The following is a 20,060-nucleotide window of genomic DNA, read 5'->3' as shown; positions in this document are numbered from 1 at the left end:
ATGGTGAATCGGGAGCTTCGTCAGTACTGATGAAGTCAAGAGAACATGGGCCTGCCTGCCACACCAGTGTAGGGAAGGCTCCACCAGCACAGCTCAGACTTTCCAGAGATCCCAGAAGACTATTTGAGCATTTATTCTGAGTCTCCCATATACATCTGATTATAGTATTTCTCATCCTGTAGGGAGAGTTAGGTCACAGCTTGGGTTAGATTTCATGACATGCCTGTTCTCTGTCTTGGAGATTAAGATTTTGTATGCTCTCAGTAGAAAGCAGAGGGTACTGAGGGCCCACTCATACCTGGAAATAGATACCTGGTTCATCTCCAGGCAGTCTGGAGCCTGCACTCCATCAGGAATATATTTGAGAGGAGAGGTACCACAAAAGGACCTCTGCTCCATCCCTGCTGCACAGCCATTCTGTATCTGGAACTGTAACTCTGCTTTTGCTAGTGGTCTCTCAGGGCAAAGAAAGATTTAGATGGAGTTTATATATAGATATAGATACACATATGTATATTTCTATATAGATATATAAACATATATATAAATAGATATAACAGATGTCTATATAGATATAGCTAACTGTTGCTGCAGTCCTTCCCCTAGATGGTGTTTTCTGTTCTTTATGATCTAGATACCTGTATTTTTCTGCTGCAGGGACTTGTGCCAAGAGAAGACCCACACAAACTGAGCTGTCTCCTCTGTGCCTCAGTCATGAGGAGCCATGTCCCCTGGTGCTGCCTTAAAGGATCCCTTCAGAGACTCAACCACCCGAAATCTGGCATTCCTTTCCTGCTGCTCTGCCCACCAGAGCCCTGCTGCTCAGTCATGGGCCCTGCAACTGGTGGGGATCATGCTCCACAGCTAAGCAGTAAGTAACTAAAGCTTCAAGTGTCCTGCTAACAGAGTGTCAGCCAAGCATAATCCAGGTCCTGACTCAAATTGACAAGGACAGGTTGGGCTCTGAAATAATCTCTTTAAATAGCAGCAGCCATCTCTTTGAAAGGCACTTCCCCCCCAGCCAGCCCTGAGAGCTGCTTACAGCACATTGCCTGCTATTTCCCACCAAGGCAGTGCAGGGCTGACACTTCTGACAGGAAAGTGTGTTCTCTGCCAGCAGTCTCCCAGCTTTGCTTTGCACCAGGAGTTACAATGAATTTTGCAGCACAGTTTATCTACTTCAAGGTCTTAAAAAACAGAAGTCCCAGGGACCGCTACAGGGAAGATGAAGACTACGATCCTTTCTGGCAAAGGTTGGAGAATATTGCTGTCTGACTTAGAGCTAGAGTGCTCCTTTATCCCCCTCAGGGGTCATGGTCAGCCCTCGGGGTGCCCCCAGGGCCAGGCCCACGGACATGACAACCCCTGGATCCCTCCTGCCTCCTTATGGTGTCGTAGTTGGAGTTTTGCTTCGCCTCGTTGTTTATTTAGTTGCTGTGCTGTATAGGTAATGCTTTCTTTTTCCTTTCCTTAATTTCTTTAAAAAATCAAACCACACCAAAAAATCTGGGACATTAAAATTTTCCATAATCTCCCAGGGTTCTGTGGATATGGGTTGCTCTTGGAGTTATCCACTGGAAGTGGTGGAGATTTTAATATTTTCAGCCCACAGAGTTCAGCTTTTGTATTTCTTCATGAGTATGGTATCAGAAATAACTCTGGACAGGCCAGTGGACTGCTGAAAATTTATCTTGGGATAGCCCATGTCAGATCCTGTTATTACAGTTCTGTGGTTGCCTTTGTTATGGTGCTTATGGTGATCTTAAATTCCTGTTTTCAGACTTGGATGGTGCAGATGGAATTTAAAAGTCATCTAGTGTCCTTGTGTAGCATGAGCTGAGGCTGTGCACACACATGGCATGGTGGTGTTGTGCAACCTCATTCTTAACCTTTTCCATCGTTTGTTTTTCCCTCCATTTTATTATCTGGACACCACTACTGAGATCACGCTGTGTTTTTCCAGATGTAGTACAAACAAGGAACAATACTCATTTCCTGCATCTCCTTGTCACAGATGTTGCTAACATTTAAGATATAAATTGTTTCAGTGGGCCTGATGCTGTTAATAAAGGAGAAGGCAAGGTCTTCTGCACTGTAAAAAGGGCTTGCCCAAAGTCACCCATGATATGACCTGTTCTGCAGTGCACTGTGGGTCTCCTTTCAGCACAGGACCACTCTTTGCTCTATTTTGAGTTATGCTATTCATTCCTAATTGGAAGTGAATTATGGAGGTGTGTTAGTCACCACAAAACCTCTAGACTCAGAATACATTCAGCTTAGGAAAAAGTTTAATTGCTTAATGAGTTTTAGGTGCCAAACTCTGTGCAGTGTTGGATACCTATCATTTGACATTCACAGCTGTCAATGTCTTATAAGAACTTTTGAGAGGGATGGGTCTGTTTGAGGGACAGTTGGTTACCTCTGCTGTAACATTTTCATCATGGGTGTTCTTGTGAATTCTTCTTGCTTACATGCTTTTCCTAGTGTTTTCTATTTAGCAGCTGACAGCCAGTTGCCATTGCCAGCAGTAAGCAATGACACGTGCACAGTGTGTGCAGAAGAATGGCAATAGATTATGACTACAGATGAAGGCATATATAGTGCCAGGCTCAGGTTCTGGTAAATCTGACTTGCTAAAAGTAAGGGGAGATTTTATCAGAGGTGATAATTTGCAGGTTTGCAGCATGAGCTTGAGCTTTCTTTGTGTGTGTTGCTGGTGCAGCATCAGACGGGTTTGTTAGACCTGTATATGGTGAGTAGAGTTCTAAAGGCCTGCTCAGTCTCAAGGCTTGGTTATTATGTGGCTGTCTCTGCTGGATGGTCACAGTGCTTACTTTTGTCACCCAGCATGGTTACTATGCCCCGACCTCCTTGTCTTTAAGACACTCTGATAAATAGCCCTGCGGAAGTCTTAGGAAGTCACTGGATCTGTGTCCCAGTTTCCATCAATAAAGTTGAGCTAATGTTTGCTGAACTTGTCCTTCTGTTTAGGGGAAGGTGACTCCTATGTGATTTAGGAACAATCACTTTGCATAGGCTTTAGATATATAAAGGTCAGATATTAAATTTATATTTCCATCCTGTGTGTGCCACTAGTTGGAGTGATGCAGTCTCGAATGGGTGTTCCTAAGTACTAGTATTACACAAAATACTGATAATTCATTCCAATATCAAAATAATGATAATTCAAGACAGTCATGTTTAGAGTGCAGCATTGTCTTGGATCTGTTTTGAATTTATTGTCAAAGAGGGAGAATTGTCAAATTTATTGTGTTCCTTCCCTATGCCTGCAGGAATTTACTTGTCACCCTGTAGTGGTGTGCAGGGCACTCAGACACTATTGAGTGCATAACCTGGAATTTCTGGTAGTGGAGATGATATTTGGTATGATCCTTCTTGATACTTTTATCTCAGCAAACCTCTATTTTTCTACCATTAGTCTTTTGTAAAGTCACACTTGCACAAGTTCCTGAGATGCTTTAAAGAATTACTGCTATTGCAGTATTTAAATGTATTTGGGAATGGGTAAAAAGGTAGAAGAGGAGTTGAGATGGAATGTTTCTGAGCTACTGGAAAAGGGGATTAGAACAAACGAGGAAAGTATCAGAGGGGTCTGGGAGGCTCAGGTAGCAAGAAGGGTCAGAGGAGACAGTGCTGGGACACGGAATTAGAAGGATTAATGGAGCTGGAGAGGTTCTGGGTAAAAGGGATTTGGATGAGGGAAAGGGCCCTCTCTGTCATATCCTGGGTTTGCCTCTGTCACTCCTGTAAGAGGAGATGCCAGCCCCAGCCACATTGCAGTCATAAGCCAGGCAGACTGCTACCTGCAGCAGTCTGCTCACCCTGCCTTGCCCCCTGTACATGCCCCATCTCTGCTCAACACTGAGGAATGAGGCAGAAGTGACTTCAAATGGGGTTACCTTTTGGCTTAATAAGTATTCTGAACTTGCAGGTGTAAGATCTGAGCCCAGTTACCTGAAAGCAGATGACAGATATGTTTAAAGCTGTGTTTTACCAATGTCTCTTGGTTAGTGTTCTCCAGGAAAGTCTTCAGGCAGCCTGGAGATGCTGGGCAGCATATGGGTATGACCTTAAGAAACCCTGATACCCAAAACATTAAAAAAGGACAAAATTAAAATCCACATGTAGAGAGCAGTCACAAAATGTTAAGTTTGAATATCACTTCAAACTCGTGTGCATATGAGTTTGAAGTGATATTCAAGCTTAATATTTTGTGACTGCTCAACTGCACATCTTGCAACACTGCCAGTCCCTCTTTATAGTGAATGTGTATCACTGTGAATGCAGATGACAAAAGCTGCAGTAGAAATTACAAAGAAAGGCTGAGTTTTCAGTCTTATATTACACTTAGTTTCCTTTGTGACAGTTGAATTTCCATCTGTGAACCAGTACATGAGAATGTATGTCCATAATTTCAACTTCATGTCTGCCTCAAAACATGCTGCTGTGACTCCTTTTGAAAGTGTAAAAGCTGCCAATGGGCCAGCTGCTGGCATTGGGCACATCTGCACTCAAAATGGCAGCACTGGGTCAGGCCAAAGAGCAGTCCTCCCCTGTGTCCCCTCTCTAGAGGTGGCCAGTAATGCAACTGGGGGAAAAATAAAAGTCACCTAAGACCCTTTTTCTCACTTGCTTTCATGGGGTTCGCTCAGGGGCTTCCTGAATCACAGATTAATTCTTGAACAATGTGTGTATTGGTCACTTCTTCCATTTAGTTGTGCATTTTTTTGGAACCCATTTACATTGTTGTTCTTTGTAGAGTCTTCTTGCCATGAGTTCTCTGAGCTAATTATTTTCTCTAAAAAGGCAAATTAAAAATTTTCTGCCTAATGCTTTAATACCATCTCCCCCTAACATTTACACTGGGCAGAATGGTGACTAGTCTTTCACACTTTGTTATTCCCTGGATGTGTGTGATTTTGCTCCTTCAGTTTTAGAAGCTGAGGAGATCCAGTGCACCAGTTTAATCTGTTTGTGGGTCCTGAGGGAGACAATCTGAATGTGCTTCACCCATGGGGACATGAAACTGTCCATTGCACACTTGGACACTTCTCTGGCTAACAAAGGCAACAGCTGTGGTCTTTAGGTATAGTATGCATTATTGCCTTTCATCTTCGCAAAATTATTTTTGCTGGTTTTATTACTTTCATAGTTTGTTAATATTGCTATTTTTGAAGTTTTTTCCCTAGTGCTGTTTAACTTGATGAATAGTATCCATATGTTAAAAAAACCAAACTGGAAATAGAAAAATGAATCATTCCAAGTTGTTGCTTTTTATTATTGTAGGAGTACATTTTGGTACACACAGTTTTTGCATTGACTTTGAGATTTTAAAATATGTAAAACTATCTACTTAAACAAATGATATTTTTTCCTGTGCCTTAATTGTTTACGGAAAGTCTGCATATGGATCTTCTCTTTTTTTTCCAGTTATGCTGAGCAGCTGTTCTTGAAAAAGTAGGTTTATAAACTGTATTTTCTTGTTTGCTTTTACTAATCACTTTAAAGGTAAAATGTTGTAATTTATAACCATGTAACAAAGTTTGCCAGCTGGGTATTTGTTTTATGTCTGGAAATAAACAGACCTTTTAATGAAAACTTGTGACAAGCTCCAAAAAAGGAAAAGCTCCATTTGAAAGGAGCAGTGCTTTATAATGCTGGGGTTTGGGTTTATGTTGGCTCAGATCTTCATCTGGTGGACATGGCTGCTGGAGTGGGGGCTGTATTTTGTGACTGTGCTTGAGAAGACACGTGCTGTGTTTTTGTGAGCACTTGCATGTTTTGCTGCCTGCTTTGGCTGTTCCTGTAAAAGAAATCCATCTAGATCTCTGCCAAGCGTGTGGAATGCTTTTGAGGCAAGAAATATTTTTGACCCAACAGGGCCGTTAGTTGCCCATTTGTGATATGTGATCAAACCTCAGCCCACTGTTTACCTTGGGCGTTTGAGAGCTCTAGGAGGGTCTGTGGCACATCCAGGTGGACTCAATATGGGAAAATGTCATTCTCTAATATAAGTGAGACGTGGGTGTAGAAGAAGAATCAAAGTTTTTCTGAAATAAATACACACAATACATGTATATGCAATAGAATTATATCCCCTTGATGAAGAGGCTGCTGACTTTTCAGATGTAAATGTATGATAGTTTCCATATTAAATATTGAGATGGTAATAATTCAGATGTGCTCTAAACCTAACTCAAGCCTGAAAAGCCTATACCTATTTTGCAGCTGCTTGATTTCTGTTCCTCTTTTCCAATGGCACAAGATGTTGTCTCCATTGGAGTCCTGAGCAGATACTCACTGGTCATGGGAGTGGTACTGCACATCAAGGACTGATCTGATTTACTTCCCTCCTTTTTCTTCTGCCAAAAACAGAGAAACCTAAGACTAGGGCAAAAAAATCAATATACCATTTTAGTCTATTTGCAGATACAAATATGTGATAGCACTAATGTGATGAGGCATTGCCATGCACTTGTACTTTTTCAAAGAATCCTGCTTCATTGATAAACTTCTTGTGGTCATCTCTGGCTGGGTCTTTTTGTAGACATTTTGATTGCAACAGATGCAATGAAAAATGAGAATTGTTCTTCCATCTCAAATGCCAGTTAGTTAAAAAATTTGACCCATAAATTCACAGAATTTTTATCTGCCTATTTTTTTACCCGACATAGAGCCCTTTAAACCATTTCCAGTGTAAGAACATAATTCATTGCTAAAGCTTGCTAAACATTTTAGACAGTATGTTCAGAAACAAGACATATCTGTCCTTCCTTTTGGAGTGGTTATGGGAGTCTGTGATAAGGAAAATATTTTTTTGGAAGGGAGGGGTATGGAATGAACTCTACCAGTGCTGTGGCCTCTTGGATGCTGCTGCTGTTGTTTTTTGGGGGCTGAGCTGTAACAAGTTCACAGGCAGGCAGTCTGAACTGGTTCTCAGCTTTGCATTAAGCAGACTAATGTGCACCCTAGCTAACACTGGAAGCTTAGCATCTTTATGAAGTGTTCCAGCTGTCTAACCCCAATGGAGCAGAGATAGAGCAGAGCTCCTTGATAAGTTACTTGATTTGGAAGCAGAATGCCTGGTAGTTAGACTGTATTCAGCTTTAAAATACAGTATTGGGAAAATACTTTAGATCACAAGTTTCAACATAAAGAGGTTACAAATGTATATATATTTCTTAGAAAATTAATGTTCTCATTAATTTTAGAGAGAGAAGATCTTGCTACAAAAATTTTCTCCTGTGATGATATACAGAATGATTGATGCTATGGTATATTACTTGATTCTAATGATAAAACATTTTATGTTGCCCATACTGTTATGTGAATTCCTCAGTGGAAAAATTGGAAGTGTAATAGGAACCAGAGCTACTGGCACAGATTATTGATGCCATTAAGGAACTCGATGATACTGCCCAAAGTGGGCAATTGCTCAAAAAACAGATGTTTCTAAATATTTTAAAATTCTTTTGGAAGTTACTGCAAAGCATATTATGGTGTTGATCACTGCTGTTAAATGTGCTATAGTTAGTCCTCTTGATGGATAGCTGCAAAACTTAGACCCAAATTATTTTAGGAAAAAGGTAAATATTTTTTGTTGGAGATAATGCTGGAATCTCTGACATAATTTAATGTTTGTTTTTAGAAAACCATTTCCACCAAATAGATTAATAGTGAGTCCTGTAGAGGAGCTCATACCATCTGTCTAATCACAGCCACAAACCAGGGGTGCTATCAGCTCTTTTCCAAATCACTGGTCTTCTGCTTAGTGCTCCCTTTCCCCACAATAATCTCCAAATTCCAAGAATTCCTAGAAGCTTTGCATTTATCTGTTGGTAGGACTGCAAAATCCTGCACTACAGTACAGTGCTCCTTGTGGACTGAACACTGTGGACCATAGAATCAGGCAGTTAAAGGTAGCAAATCTGGCAATTTTTTCTAGGAGTGCTGTCTCTCCTATATTTCTTGGGGAAGGAGATTTTTGTGCTATCACATTTCTGCTGTATCTACCCAGATATCTACCCATGAAATGTAAACCTACAGATCAGAAGACCTAATTCTTTAGTTGTATAGGAAGATATAATTACTAAACCTAATCAAAATAATTTCTTCCCCTCATGAGGCAGTTGATGGCTGTCAAGAGTGCACTCTGCAAGTATGCAAGGGCAGAGAGCAGACCTCTTGTGTACAATGTAGTGGCATTTGTTACTGCTATTAATAGTTTATGGGAATGGTCTGCAGCAGCTCCTTGCCCTTTTTTGAAAAACATAGAACTGTGTACAGAAAATACAACTCCATTTATTCCGAAATTTTTGGAAGCACTGAACTAGGATCATTGCCGGTTGAATACTGAGTACTAAGGAAGGTCTTGCTGTCTAGACAGCACAGATTATATATTTCTTATTTTCTTGTGTAGGACAGTTGCACAGTTGGCCCATATGTTGGATTATTTGTGGCTTTTCTAACAGCTGGAAGGTTGCAGTATCTTTCAGTGCACCTACAGGTGGGTCAGCAGCAACTCACTCTGCCTGTTTGAGGCTTGCAAAGAGCAACTGACATGTGCATCCTTCTAAAATGCTAAATATCAAGCTTTTAATCATCCAAGCCTTTCTAACATGTTTCTTTTATTTGTTTTCAGGGATGACAATAAAATAAAGAAACAAGACATCCCAGCAGTTTGTGATCTTCAGTGCTGTAAGGATGTCCCTGTAAGAAATGGCCTTATTGGGCAGAAGCCACCCTCTATCAACCCCGAGAGACTGAAGGATTTTGGTGAGGAGGATTACCTGAACGGGGATGTGAAGACCTGGGAAATGAAGATAGTGAGCCGAAATGAGGAGTTACTTAGGGATGCCCTTTCCTGCATCCCTCAGCCAAGCAGTAGGACCAGCCTGGCAAGCTGTAACAGGCTGATTCGATTTGAAGACATTAGTGCAGCAGCCTTCAAAATCCAGTGTGGTGTTCAGAAAACCCCCTGCATGGTAGGGAATCTTTATGGTTTTGCATTCTCTCAATGTTTGTTTTCATTTTCCTTATGAAAGTTGGTCAGAAATGAAGAAAGAGTATGTGTGAATTGCAGCAGATAGATCCGTGTGAGAAGAGTCATGTTCATATTAATTGTATTTAACTGTCAATAATAATTTTCTTCTTATCTGTTTACACTAACCTAAATCCTCAAAGATTGCGGTGACCTGTAAACAAAGGATAAACCACATTAGGCATAGACTTAATGTGGTATTATGCTCCCAGTGAAAAACTCCTGCTATAAGGAACCTGAGTTGGAGGTGGCAGACTAGGAGTGTTTGGGTAAGCACTCTTGTGGGAGGGTCTGGTGTGGAACCCCCTCATATTTGGAGGGTTTGAAGGTACAGATTTGCCTTCTGAGTCAGGCCAACCAGGAAGGGCTGGATATGTTCTGTAACCAGGTATTTCTGCCAGAGCTGTCTTCAGCAAAATAAGGATGCACACAAACCCCCATCCATGAGATACCCCCATCCATGTACAAGGTCTGAGAGAGAAGTACAATGGCAAGCTGTACTGTATTTCTGTACTTTTTCATAGCATTTTTCTACCATTGGGAGCTCTTCAAGCAGGCTACTCTGGGCTCTCTGGGTAATCTCTTTTCCTTTCCGTGGGTGAAAAGAATGTCTTTGCCAAATTCCTTTGGCAATTCCTAGCAGCAGTCCCAAATCAAACTCTCAGTGAATCCTTGTGGATTGTTTTTCTGGCATGCACAGGGTAAGAACCTTGCAATCTGCTTGGGGTTAGCAGTCCCTGGAGTGAAGTGGTTGGGTCCTCAAAGTTGTCCTTGTTCCCATATGATGCCTGCTGATCCAGAGGCATCATAACTAATTTTAGTGTGGGTTTCTTAGCCTAGCAGTCCCAAAATAAGGACAGCTGTGCTTTTTGTAGCACATTACTGAAGAAGTGTGTCGTGTCAAAGGACAAGGAACAAGACAGTTTGGGGCTGTAAGGTGGCACAAAAGATTTGGCTAAGGACTGCAGGGAAGTTTTGGCTAAGGTTACATTTCTTCACAGTAGCTGGTATGGGGCTGTGTTTTGGATTTGTGATGAAAATATTGTTGATAAGAGAGAGATGGTTTTGTTACTACTGAGCAGCTCTTCACAGAGTCAAGGTGTTTTCTCTTCCTCATTCCATCCCACAGTGAAAGGACTGGGGATGTACAAGGAGTTGGGAGGGGAGACAGCTGGAGCTGCTGACCCCAGCTGACCAAAGAGACATCCTGTACTATATGACACCTTGCTCAGCAATAAAATTAGGGGGAAAGTTGACTGGGGGCCTGTGGCTCAGGGCCTGGCTGGTCATCAGCTGGTTGTTGGTGAGCAATTGTTTTCAATTGCATAAGCTGTCCTTCTTGGGTCTTACTTATTTATCTTTGTTATTTTCCTTTTAATTACATTGTTGTTATTTATTTTTTTTTTATTCTTACTAATTGTTCTTATCCCAACCCATGAGATGTCTCACTTTTACTCTTCCAATTCTCATCTCCCCCAGAACAGAGGAGCAGGGAAATGAGCAAGTGGTAGGATGATATTTAGTTGCCAGCTGAGGTTAAACCATGACACCCCTTTACTTAAATAGCTCCTTTCTCCTAGTTGTCCCTGGCAGATTTATGCAAACCAGTTGTATCCCCTTTCTGCATTTACTGTTTCAAACTAAACAGTCTCACTTTCTTTAGTCTTTTTATAATGAACTATGCTTTTAAAATTCTCAGAATAGTGGAAAGCCTATACCCAAATAAAAACCTGTATATTTTACTGTGAAAATAGCCCATGACTGTTGTTATTCAAAGTAATGTTCCTGCAGAAGTTACTAGTGCATTTCATGCACTGTTTCAAAAGCCCAGAGTGGTGTCATGAAAAACACAGGAAAGCTTTATTTTAACTCATCATATAGAGGCAAGAGCCCCTTTCAAGGATATTTGTTTAGACTAAAAAAAGTGAGTGTGACTATAATACATTTAGTTAATTGAAGGGAGAAACATTTTGCATAGGGTGATTCCTAATCTGCAGGTAAAACCATGGACAGAGCATCCTGGTTCCTTAGGCCGGAGTTTGCCCTGGAGCTGAGATATGGCATCATGAGTGAATTGTAACATGTCCAAGAGGTAGTGAGCATAAGAAAACTAGGAACTGACATCAAGCTGGGCACCTGGTTTGGCTACTGATGAAGGAGCTGTAAGGGTTGTGTTGTGTTACCTTTGTGGATGCCAGAGGGAGGCTGTGCTGTGTGCTGTACCTTAGATGTGGTATCTGTAGTCCTTAGATGAGATCAGAGTGACTAAAAGGAAATCTTACAGGCTGGTTCAATGTGTCTTAGGAGGTCACACATCAGGTCAGTTCAACTGCAAATAGCACTGATGCCTGCTTTGCTAGAAGTAGTTGCTATATTTAGGCTCTGTGAAAAAATCCTCAGTTAAAGGAAGACAGAAAGGATAACCTAAAGAATTAGAATCCTGATGATCAAGATTAAAGATAAATATCAATCTAAAGTACACCACCCCTGTGGGAAAGAGTGACTTAAGGACACAGTTTTAAATGTAGGAGACTTAGCAACTTTATTATGCACAGGATACATCTCCTTAAATCCTTTTTCTGATTGCTCACTCTAGAATCCAAGATTCTCTACAAAAACAAGAATGATATGTGGAGTACTAGTAGCATTTCTTTTTTGGTGTTCTTGTTCTATTTTGCATAGGCATTCTCCATAGATTAGGATGTTTAGGATATAAACTATTATCCTATTAGTGTGCTAAGCACTTTCCATTGTTTCAGTTTCTGCAGCCAGATTTGCAAAGGAGCAGCAAGTGGTAGCTCCTATGTCAGGACTTTCAGAGGCAAAATAGAGAATCTGGCCCCATCTATGGGTGAGGAACTTAAACATATGCTTAGAAATCCACTAAAAAGCCTTGAAACGTTCACCTGAAACGTGTAGTTTAACTGCATACTTTAAAGCAAGTGTCTGATTCAGATATGCTTAGTTTATATAAATTCACTTGGGAAGTCCTGCAGGCTGAAAACCATGTCAGTGCATATTAATGTGTACACTATACATTGTATGTATGACACCGCCAGATATTGCTTAAGATAAATATTTTGTCATGCTGGTTTTGGATCTGTCTCACTTCATGATTTATCTTAAATGAGGACTTGATCCCCTAAATCACCAGGGCCTCATTTGCTTTGGCAGACAATAGAGGTGATGGAGCCAATTCTGAAATAGAGCTGCAGTAAGCCTGGGGAGCTGGCACCCACAGGCTTACTGCAGCTCTATTTCACAAGTGATCTTGTGTAAAACTCTGGGTTTAATGAATATGGTAATAGGAAATTAATATGTTGATACATGCTGGGAGTGTCTTATTATAAAGCTTAACAAATATTTGCCATTTAAAATTTTTAAAAATCATGCACTTGGGCACTGCATCACATGTAATGTGCTTGCTAATTCCCCTCAGTTCTGGCATAATTTCTGTTCCAAACACTAAGCTTTTCCAAACAGCTGCTGCTTACACTTGCAGTCCTGGAAAATTGTTTTTTTATTGTTTCCATTTTTGTTTGAGTAAGAAATGTCTTTACTAGTATTCTACTGGCCTTAGGATGCAAAATAGACAACACTATTGCAGAGAATCAGTGGCAGAAACCATAATGGGGTATCCAGCTCTGGCAAATGCTGGAAGCATGGGTTTTGAGAAAATTGAAAATATGTATTTTTATGCCTGTGTTTGAGCAGTAAGATCCAAAGCAAGTGCTATTTTCAGAGTTGTTAATGGCATGTGGTCCATATTTCACTGCTGTGAGTTTGAAAATCGCTTCCATAAAGCACAAGGACCTGGTAGGTAATAACACACTGTTGTAAATGAAGAAGCAGAAGGTGAATTTTGCTTTTTAGAGCTCATATATAGGAGTAGAATTCAAGCCTCAGCAGGCAGCTGATGGGGTATGGAAGATTTTTGTTAATAGTAGATATACTGACATAATATTATTTATCTACTCCAGTATTCTAGGCTATCCAAGTTGTATGGAATGGACATCTACCTGAAGAAGGAGTTCCTGCAGTACACAGGGTCTGTGAAGGAACGAGGTGTGCTTTACCTTCTGATGTCATTGCCTCAGGTATACCAAAATGTCAGCATTCAAAAGAAGTAGAGTAGTTCTGCTTCATGAAAATGGAGCAGAGCTGAAGATAAATTTACCTCTAATCTCTGTGGAATCACAGTGTTTCTTGTCTTTGGAATCATCATACTGACCACAGCATGTGAACAGAGATAGGTCTGAATGTAAAATACTACTTTATTTACAATTGGCCAATCTGCTGGTGAAATTCTTAATGTTTGAAACAAAAGCTTGCAAAATGGAAACATCAGCATTTTTCTGTGGCATTAAGATACAAATGGTTTTTTGTGTGCTGTAGTTCTGATATGTTGAAACCACCAAACTGATGAGTGATGATGAAATTGAATTGAACAATGACAATGTATGATGACAAAGATCTAGATCACCGATTGATTTTGTAACGAATTTCAGTTTTCTTACATGAATAGCTTGTTTATCATTTGTCATAGGAGGTTATTACCTTTGTCATAGGAGTCTCTGCAGTAATAATTGTTATAGTAGGCATGAGACAGCAGCCCAGAGCAGTGGTTATTCCTGCCTTTCGCAATAATATAAATGAAATCTTTTGTTAAAAGGAAGCCTGAAATAAAATAATTTAAAACAGGCAGAGCAGAAATATATCAGCTCTTCTGTGATCAGTTGGAGTTTTTCAGCTCTTTCCCATGGAACAAGAATCGAACCCAGAGGAGTGCGAGCACAGGGATTGATCTTGTGCTGTTTTAGCTTTGTGTGTAAATCCTGAGATCACACTAACCATGCATATAGTGTGCCATAATATCACAATTCAATCAGCTAGTAAAGGGAGTAAAGGAAGCCAGATCATCAGAATGATCCAGGATCATATGGGACAGCTATGTGACACTGTCTAGTGTGCAATAACAACCCTGTTTTTCAGGAGCAGCAAAGAAAAGGGGTGATCGTGGCTTCGGACAGTAACTTTTCCATGGCTGTTGCTTACCACGCCTCAGAGCTCCGTGTTCCCGTGTTTGTCATCCTGTCCACCAGCACGGCTCCGGCCAGGGTCAGGATGTGCCGCGACTACGGTGCCATGGTCATCTCCTACGGCACCACTGCCAAGGATTCCCAGGTGCACGCCCGCAGGCTGGCCCAGGAGAACGGCTACCTCTACCTGGAAGAGTGAGTGAAAGCCAGGCACATGAGAGAGATCTGATTAGACCCCTGCACAGCTCTGCAAAAACAATTAGTTTCATTAAAATGTTATCACAGCTCATCCAAACGCTCCTCTTACCTGGTATGTGGACAGTTACATGTTCCCAGGCACAAATCATTCTTTCTGTAGCAGCTGGGGATGGAGACCAAAATGAAACACTCTTCTCTGCCCCTAAATTAGACAAACTCTGTGATTTCTATCGGCTGATATGATGGTGGCTATAGTTTAATTCTTTAGTAACTCTGTCAGAAAGCATTTAGGCTAGTGTTCATTCCTGGTCTCTCTGAAGTTAGGAGGGTAACAGTCAATCTTTAATGCAAACGGTTCAGTGGGATAACATGGAGCAAGAGAAGGTTAAAGCTCTAAGGTTTTCACATATCTGGTGTGAGGAACAAAACTGATACTGCCCTGAAAAAAAGATAAGACTACTTCAGGGATACACCTAAAGTAGCTAAGGATGAGCATAAATCTAAATTTGAACTATTTGAGGTCACTGGACAAGGCAGATGTAACAAAAATATAGGTAAGACAGGCAAAAACACTTAGAACTCATATATTTTCCCATTTCTCTTTAATCTCTGTAGCCTCTTATGCATTCTCCTCCCCCCACTACCCCCTTTTCTTTTTTAACCTTTCTTCAGGGAAGATTTCCAAAAGCACAGAGGGGTGAATCATTAACAGTGGTCCCTCTGATAGCCTGAGCTGGAATGTTATTGTCCCCCTACCATTGCTGCTTCTGTGCAGGTTTCATCCCACTCCTGGTGTTTGTATGGTGTCTCCTGCAGGGAGTGCCCATTCCCCTCCAGCTCCCAGGCACTGCTGCCTCAAACACAGTCATGGTGCCTGGGTAGAAGATCCCAGAATGAGCAAGTCCTCACTTCTGTCCCAGCTGGTGTATTGGGAAGGCAATACTACAAACTGTGTTGTTCAACTCCTCTGTTAGCTCTGCAGCAGCCAGTGACACACAGGGCTGGTTCCTGGGCCTGGTCTGCCACCATGGGCAGAGTCTTGTGCCAGACTGGGATTTTCAGTGGGGAATGAGGTGCCCCGAATCCCAGTGAATTTTAAACACTTCTAAACCACAGTTTTCCATAATTTGGTGATTCCCAAATTTCTGTCAGCCATCTTTCAATTGATGTGTTAACCTCCAGCTAGCTTGCATCAACTGTCACGTTCACACAAAAGAACTAAACTATTTTATTGTAATTTGATGTTTAATCTTCCCCTCATCTCTAAATAATGATTTAAGTTGCATAAGGTAGATATTCTCCAGATTCATGAAGCTCCAGGGACAATGCATATGTAGAACTTCAGCATCCAACACTGAGGAACTGTAAATGTACACACTACCATTAATAATATTAAAGCACTCTGATTTGTTTCAGGTTACAAGAAACAAGTTGTTTAATCTGTGACTCTGTTTAATTAAAACCCCACAGATGCAATTTTTTACTGAAAAAGGAAGAAACCCCCCACTTCAGTTGTAAGGCTTTTCATCATGGGAAATATATGAAAAATACTTTGTTAGGTGTAGACCTGAAAAGATTTCCCAGTGTAATGTATGCCTTTATGGATAGCCAGTCTTCTCCAGTGTGGGTCTGACACACATTCTTGTCACTTGCCACAGCTGTTTGTAAAATACCAGCTGAGCTTCCAAGTGTTAGAACGGAACTTCCAAAATGTCACTGTATTTCAGTTTAATTCTAGCTTGGATACAATCCCTAGCAATTTGGTCTCTCCTGAAGCAGACCCTACGTGACTGGGTTGGGCTGTGCCTGCAGGAGTGATGCCCTGCAGCTGGGTGTGTCACTGTCAGCTCTTCCCATTGCTTGAGTGCAATTAAAATACTGTGTCATGAAAATGATCATGCAAGAATTCAAATAGATGAAGGAAGGACACTTTTTACTCAGTTGCAACTTCCTGGGGAATCCCAGGAAGGAAATGTGATTTTTCAGATTGGAATTCAATCATTTCGTCTGCCTAATTGCTGCCTAGGTGCCATGAAATTGTTTACTAACTATAGGGGCTCAGCACCTCATTATAAATTCAATGTGACTATTGCCAATAACGAACTCAGTACCTCTGTGAGGATATGAGAAACATTCCTTTGTGAATCAGGGAGGAAAGAGTGCTGCAGGTGGAATTACACACCTTCCATCCTTGAGATCCCAGTTTTTTTCTTGTGTAACTCCATATCTAAATGCTGATCAAACCTGATTATTTCTGATCTGGTTAGGCTGTTGCTCTAGCCAACAGACTCTGAGTTCTTTACTAGGAACAGATAGGAACAGAGTCTTCTAGCTGCCACACCAAAACTGCATTGGAAAACTAAAGCCTGACAGCCCATCTTTGACTGCTGATGTATCACACATTTCAAAAGGCAAATGTCCAAGTTTCTAGCTTGGGCTCAAAAATACTTGTTTCAGTCTACAGTCTTTAGATTTATCTGCCCTCTTCCTTCATTTTTGCCTCAATGGCATATGATACATTTTTTACTTTCAAAAGGCAAAAGTTAGCAGTCACAATGCAAAGAAAATCAGACATTTTCTTATAAAATATGATGGCTGATCAGTGAACTGATGTTTCAACAGGGTGTTAGTATGTAAAACATGATGATCTGAAATATTGATTCAAATTGCTAACAACTGTCTGTGCTCAGAGCAGTCTTATTTGGACAGTTTTCAGTTGCTAGAGAGGCTTTATTCCTTCACTGAATATCCCAAGCCTTCACTCATTTTTGCAGGTCCCCTTGTACCCCATGTTACTATGGCAGGGGTAGCTCTGCAAACTTGGATCTGAATCTTATTTGAGAATAAGTCTACAGAATTGTTCAGGAGGCCAGTGATATATTTTGTCACATATAAGGAGGAGGAGAGAGCTCCTTCAGTATCTTGATAAAGACAGTAAATACAGGCATTCAGTTACTCATTCTACTATGATTTCTTGCCTTTGTCTTTGGCTGTGCTGCAGGAGTGGAAGTTCATTAATTGTGTCCTTTCTTGTGTAGTTATATAGACCTTTGTCCTGAAGAATTTTCTGTGTCTTGATATATATGTGAGGTAACTTCTCAAGAGCCTTGGTCTCCTCCTTGCAGGAATTTTGTGCTCCTACACTGAGCCTCTCTGTGCTTGTCTGACAGGTACAGTAATAAAAACAGTTTCCCAGTACCCAAACATCCTTGGGTTAAGTAAATCAAGTACAGCCATTGGATCTACAGTTCTGTTTGCCAGAAAAAGCAGAATGTACAGAGAGCTCATATTTATTTTCTTACATGTAGTTCTACATTTACATCATTACTAATTTGTAAATAAAATGCAAACCAGCTTTTAGAAATAGATCCAAGTCAGTCATGACTGTGTAGTGGAGTTTTCTTCAATTTTTTGGTGCTGCTTGTCCATATTATTTATACTACATTTGCCTTAAAGTATTTTACCAGTAAATATTTTGGCATGACTAAATGCTTTGCTTAATGCAAAGGTATCAGATCTTGGCCCTGGACTGTGGAAAGACAACTCTAGCAATCTCTTTGATATTTGTGAGGCTGAACACACTGCTCATTTCTCATGAAAATTTCCATTCACCACAAACACTAAATCCACTGATAAGTAAGGAGAGGATTTCTTTTTGAGACTTTGCTTGTAGTTTAGACTGCAGCATTTAAAATTTATGAAGCTGAAGGTAGTGATGGCAATGGAAATATGACTTCTCCCTGCCAGTTCTGTAAACCCCTGATAACAACGGGAGTTAAGTGCTCTTCATCTGAAGACTGAGGATCTTGTCTATAGCACAAGTTTTCTTTCAGTAGGCAGCAGGATGCTGTGATCCACCTGATGGCACCGTCCTGTTGCATCACCTCCTCCCCTCATGTGCTGCTTTACTCTCACATTTATCTTTTTCTGCTGAACAATGTCTTGAAAGTAGTAGATGGAATTATTATTACAGCACTGAGAACTGTGACCTGTGCTGATGTTGCCCTCCTTCCCCCAGGGAGGACAGTGCTGTGTACCTGTCAGGCCTGGGAACCGTGGGGCTGGAGATGTACGAGCAGGTGCCAAAGCTGGACGCGGTGATTTTCCCTGCAGGAGGCCACTGTGGCTTGCTGGCAGGGTCAGCTGCTGCACTCAAACACCTCAACCCACATATTTCTGTAATTGTAAGTTGCCTTTCACCTATTAAGCTTTGTGTTTGCGTGGTTTTCACCACAGCTGTTTACAAAAGACGCTGGTATCTAGTGACACTTGCAGAGACTGCCTGTGCTGGGGACAGGAACTATCTGATCCCATGGGCTTTGCCTCAGAGAAGACCCTGTAAGAACCAAGGAAGTTCCTGTCCTTTGGCTGTTTGGCTGGATTTAAGAGAAAAGTGTGGGAAGACTTTTCCTAAGCAAATAAAATCCAGTTCTGTGTTTTGAAATAAGTTCTTACTGCAAAAATTTGGTCCTAAGTAAGCCACGGAATAAGTTTAGTGGTAGCACAGTTGTTTTGCCACCTGAAATTAATTGTTAATTTGAACAGGAACTTTGTATAGATTTTTCTATCTGCTTTGGTGGCAACTTCTGTTACAACTGCTTCAATAAAAAAAGTGACAACATCTCTCTCCTCAGGGAGTTGAATCTGAAAGTTTCCCAGTATTGCAACAGTCCTTAAAAGCTGGCCACCCAAATGATGACCAAGCCTGCAACAATCATCACTTCTATGGAGGTGAGAAAATGCAGTATTCTTTTGGAGGTAAAATAATGGTTGTAACAGATTTTTCCAACTATATTATTTTCTCATTATTTCAGTTCAAACATATTTTAAGGGAGTTCTCTGAAAAGTCAGAACTTAGTTCAAGCTGTAAGACCAACTTCTGTCACATTTTCCCCCACACTTTGATGGGGTAAAATATTATTTCCAGTGTACGTGAATACTCAGAAATATGAGAGTATTTGTCTGAACATTGTGCTCACACACAGCATCTAAACCAGTGAAGTCAATGGGAAAGCTCATGTGGAAAAGGCAGGAAAATGATGCAGTGCTTGAATATTTAGACACAACTGTTCTCAGAACAAAAGTGTTTATAAATGGTAGAGTTGATTTGCTCAAAAAACCTCATCTATTAAACAATTTAAGAACATCCTGCTTGCCTGATGTTCAAATCTGTGGATGTTTTGGATTAAATGGGAGTTTTGTAAGAAGCTTCTAATTTCTCTTGGTTAGCTCTGCCTGTGTCTGCACTCTTAGCCAGCTGTCCTGCTGGAGCTAACAAGCCCAGTGCCATGTTTGGGTCTCCTCTCCTTCAATCCTCATTGAGCAGTGAAAAGCACTGGGCTGCAGGGTCACTCTCACACTGCAACAATGCCAGTGAAGTATCAGAAGTTTCTTGAAGGGGTCCAAAATGGCAAAATCTTCTTGTGAGGTTTGGTCTTTCATTGCCAAACACATTTCTGTCAGATGAAAAAAATCAAGCAACTTAAGGTCATGTAACAGCAGTGTGCTGCACTCATTAAGGGCAAAAACCAGCCAGGACTCTAAAAAAATGTTGAATATGTCTGAAGCAGCCAACTTCATATTTTTGTCTTTTGAAATCTGCAGATGTGAGTGGAGTTTGCTTTGGCAGCAATTCTTTGCAGCTGACTGGGAAGCTTGTGGATAAAGTTGTTGCTGTGAGGTAGGTGAAGAAAAACAGTGACATGAATAATACTGAATGCATGTTTTTGTATATGAAAAATGCAATGTGCAGACTGGGGTAC

The 20,060-nt window shown here is 40.9% G+C and overlaps 1 protein-coding gene across 1 annotated transcript in view; it reads left to right on the top strand.

Annotated features, from left to right (window-relative positions):
* The window catches only part of LOC135305597 (L-threonine ammonia-lyase-like), a 30,238-nt gene continuing 10,178 nt past the window's right edge, over positions 1-20,060 (top strand). The window contains exons 1-9 of the mRNA XM_064429334.1: positions 1-23; positions 749-871; positions 5,452-5,478; positions 8,663-9,005; positions 13,042-13,158; positions 14,054-14,295; positions 18,317-18,482; positions 18,933-19,029; positions 19,903-19,978. Of these exons, the coding sequence (XP_064285404.1) occupies positions 1-23; positions 749-871; positions 5,452-5,478; positions 8,663-9,005; positions 13,042-13,158; positions 14,054-14,295; positions 18,317-18,482; positions 18,933-19,029; positions 19,903-19,978 (1,214 nt within the window). The remainder of the gene's footprint in view (positions 24-748; positions 872-5,451; positions 5,479-8,662; positions 9,006-13,041; positions 13,159-14,053; positions 14,296-18,316; positions 18,483-18,932; positions 19,030-19,902; positions 19,979-20,060) is intronic.

The sequence above is a fragment of the Passer domesticus genome, chromosome 8 (assembly GCF_036417665.1).
Source record: "Passer domesticus isolate bPasDom1 chromosome 8, bPasDom1.hap1, whole genome shotgun sequence".
Classification (NCBI taxonomy): domain Eukaryota; kingdom Metazoa; phylum Chordata; class Aves; order Passeriformes; family Passeridae; genus Passer; species Passer domesticus.
The sequence above is the reverse complement of the archived record's forward strand: the minus strand, read 5'-3'. Positions and strand labels throughout refer to the sequence as shown.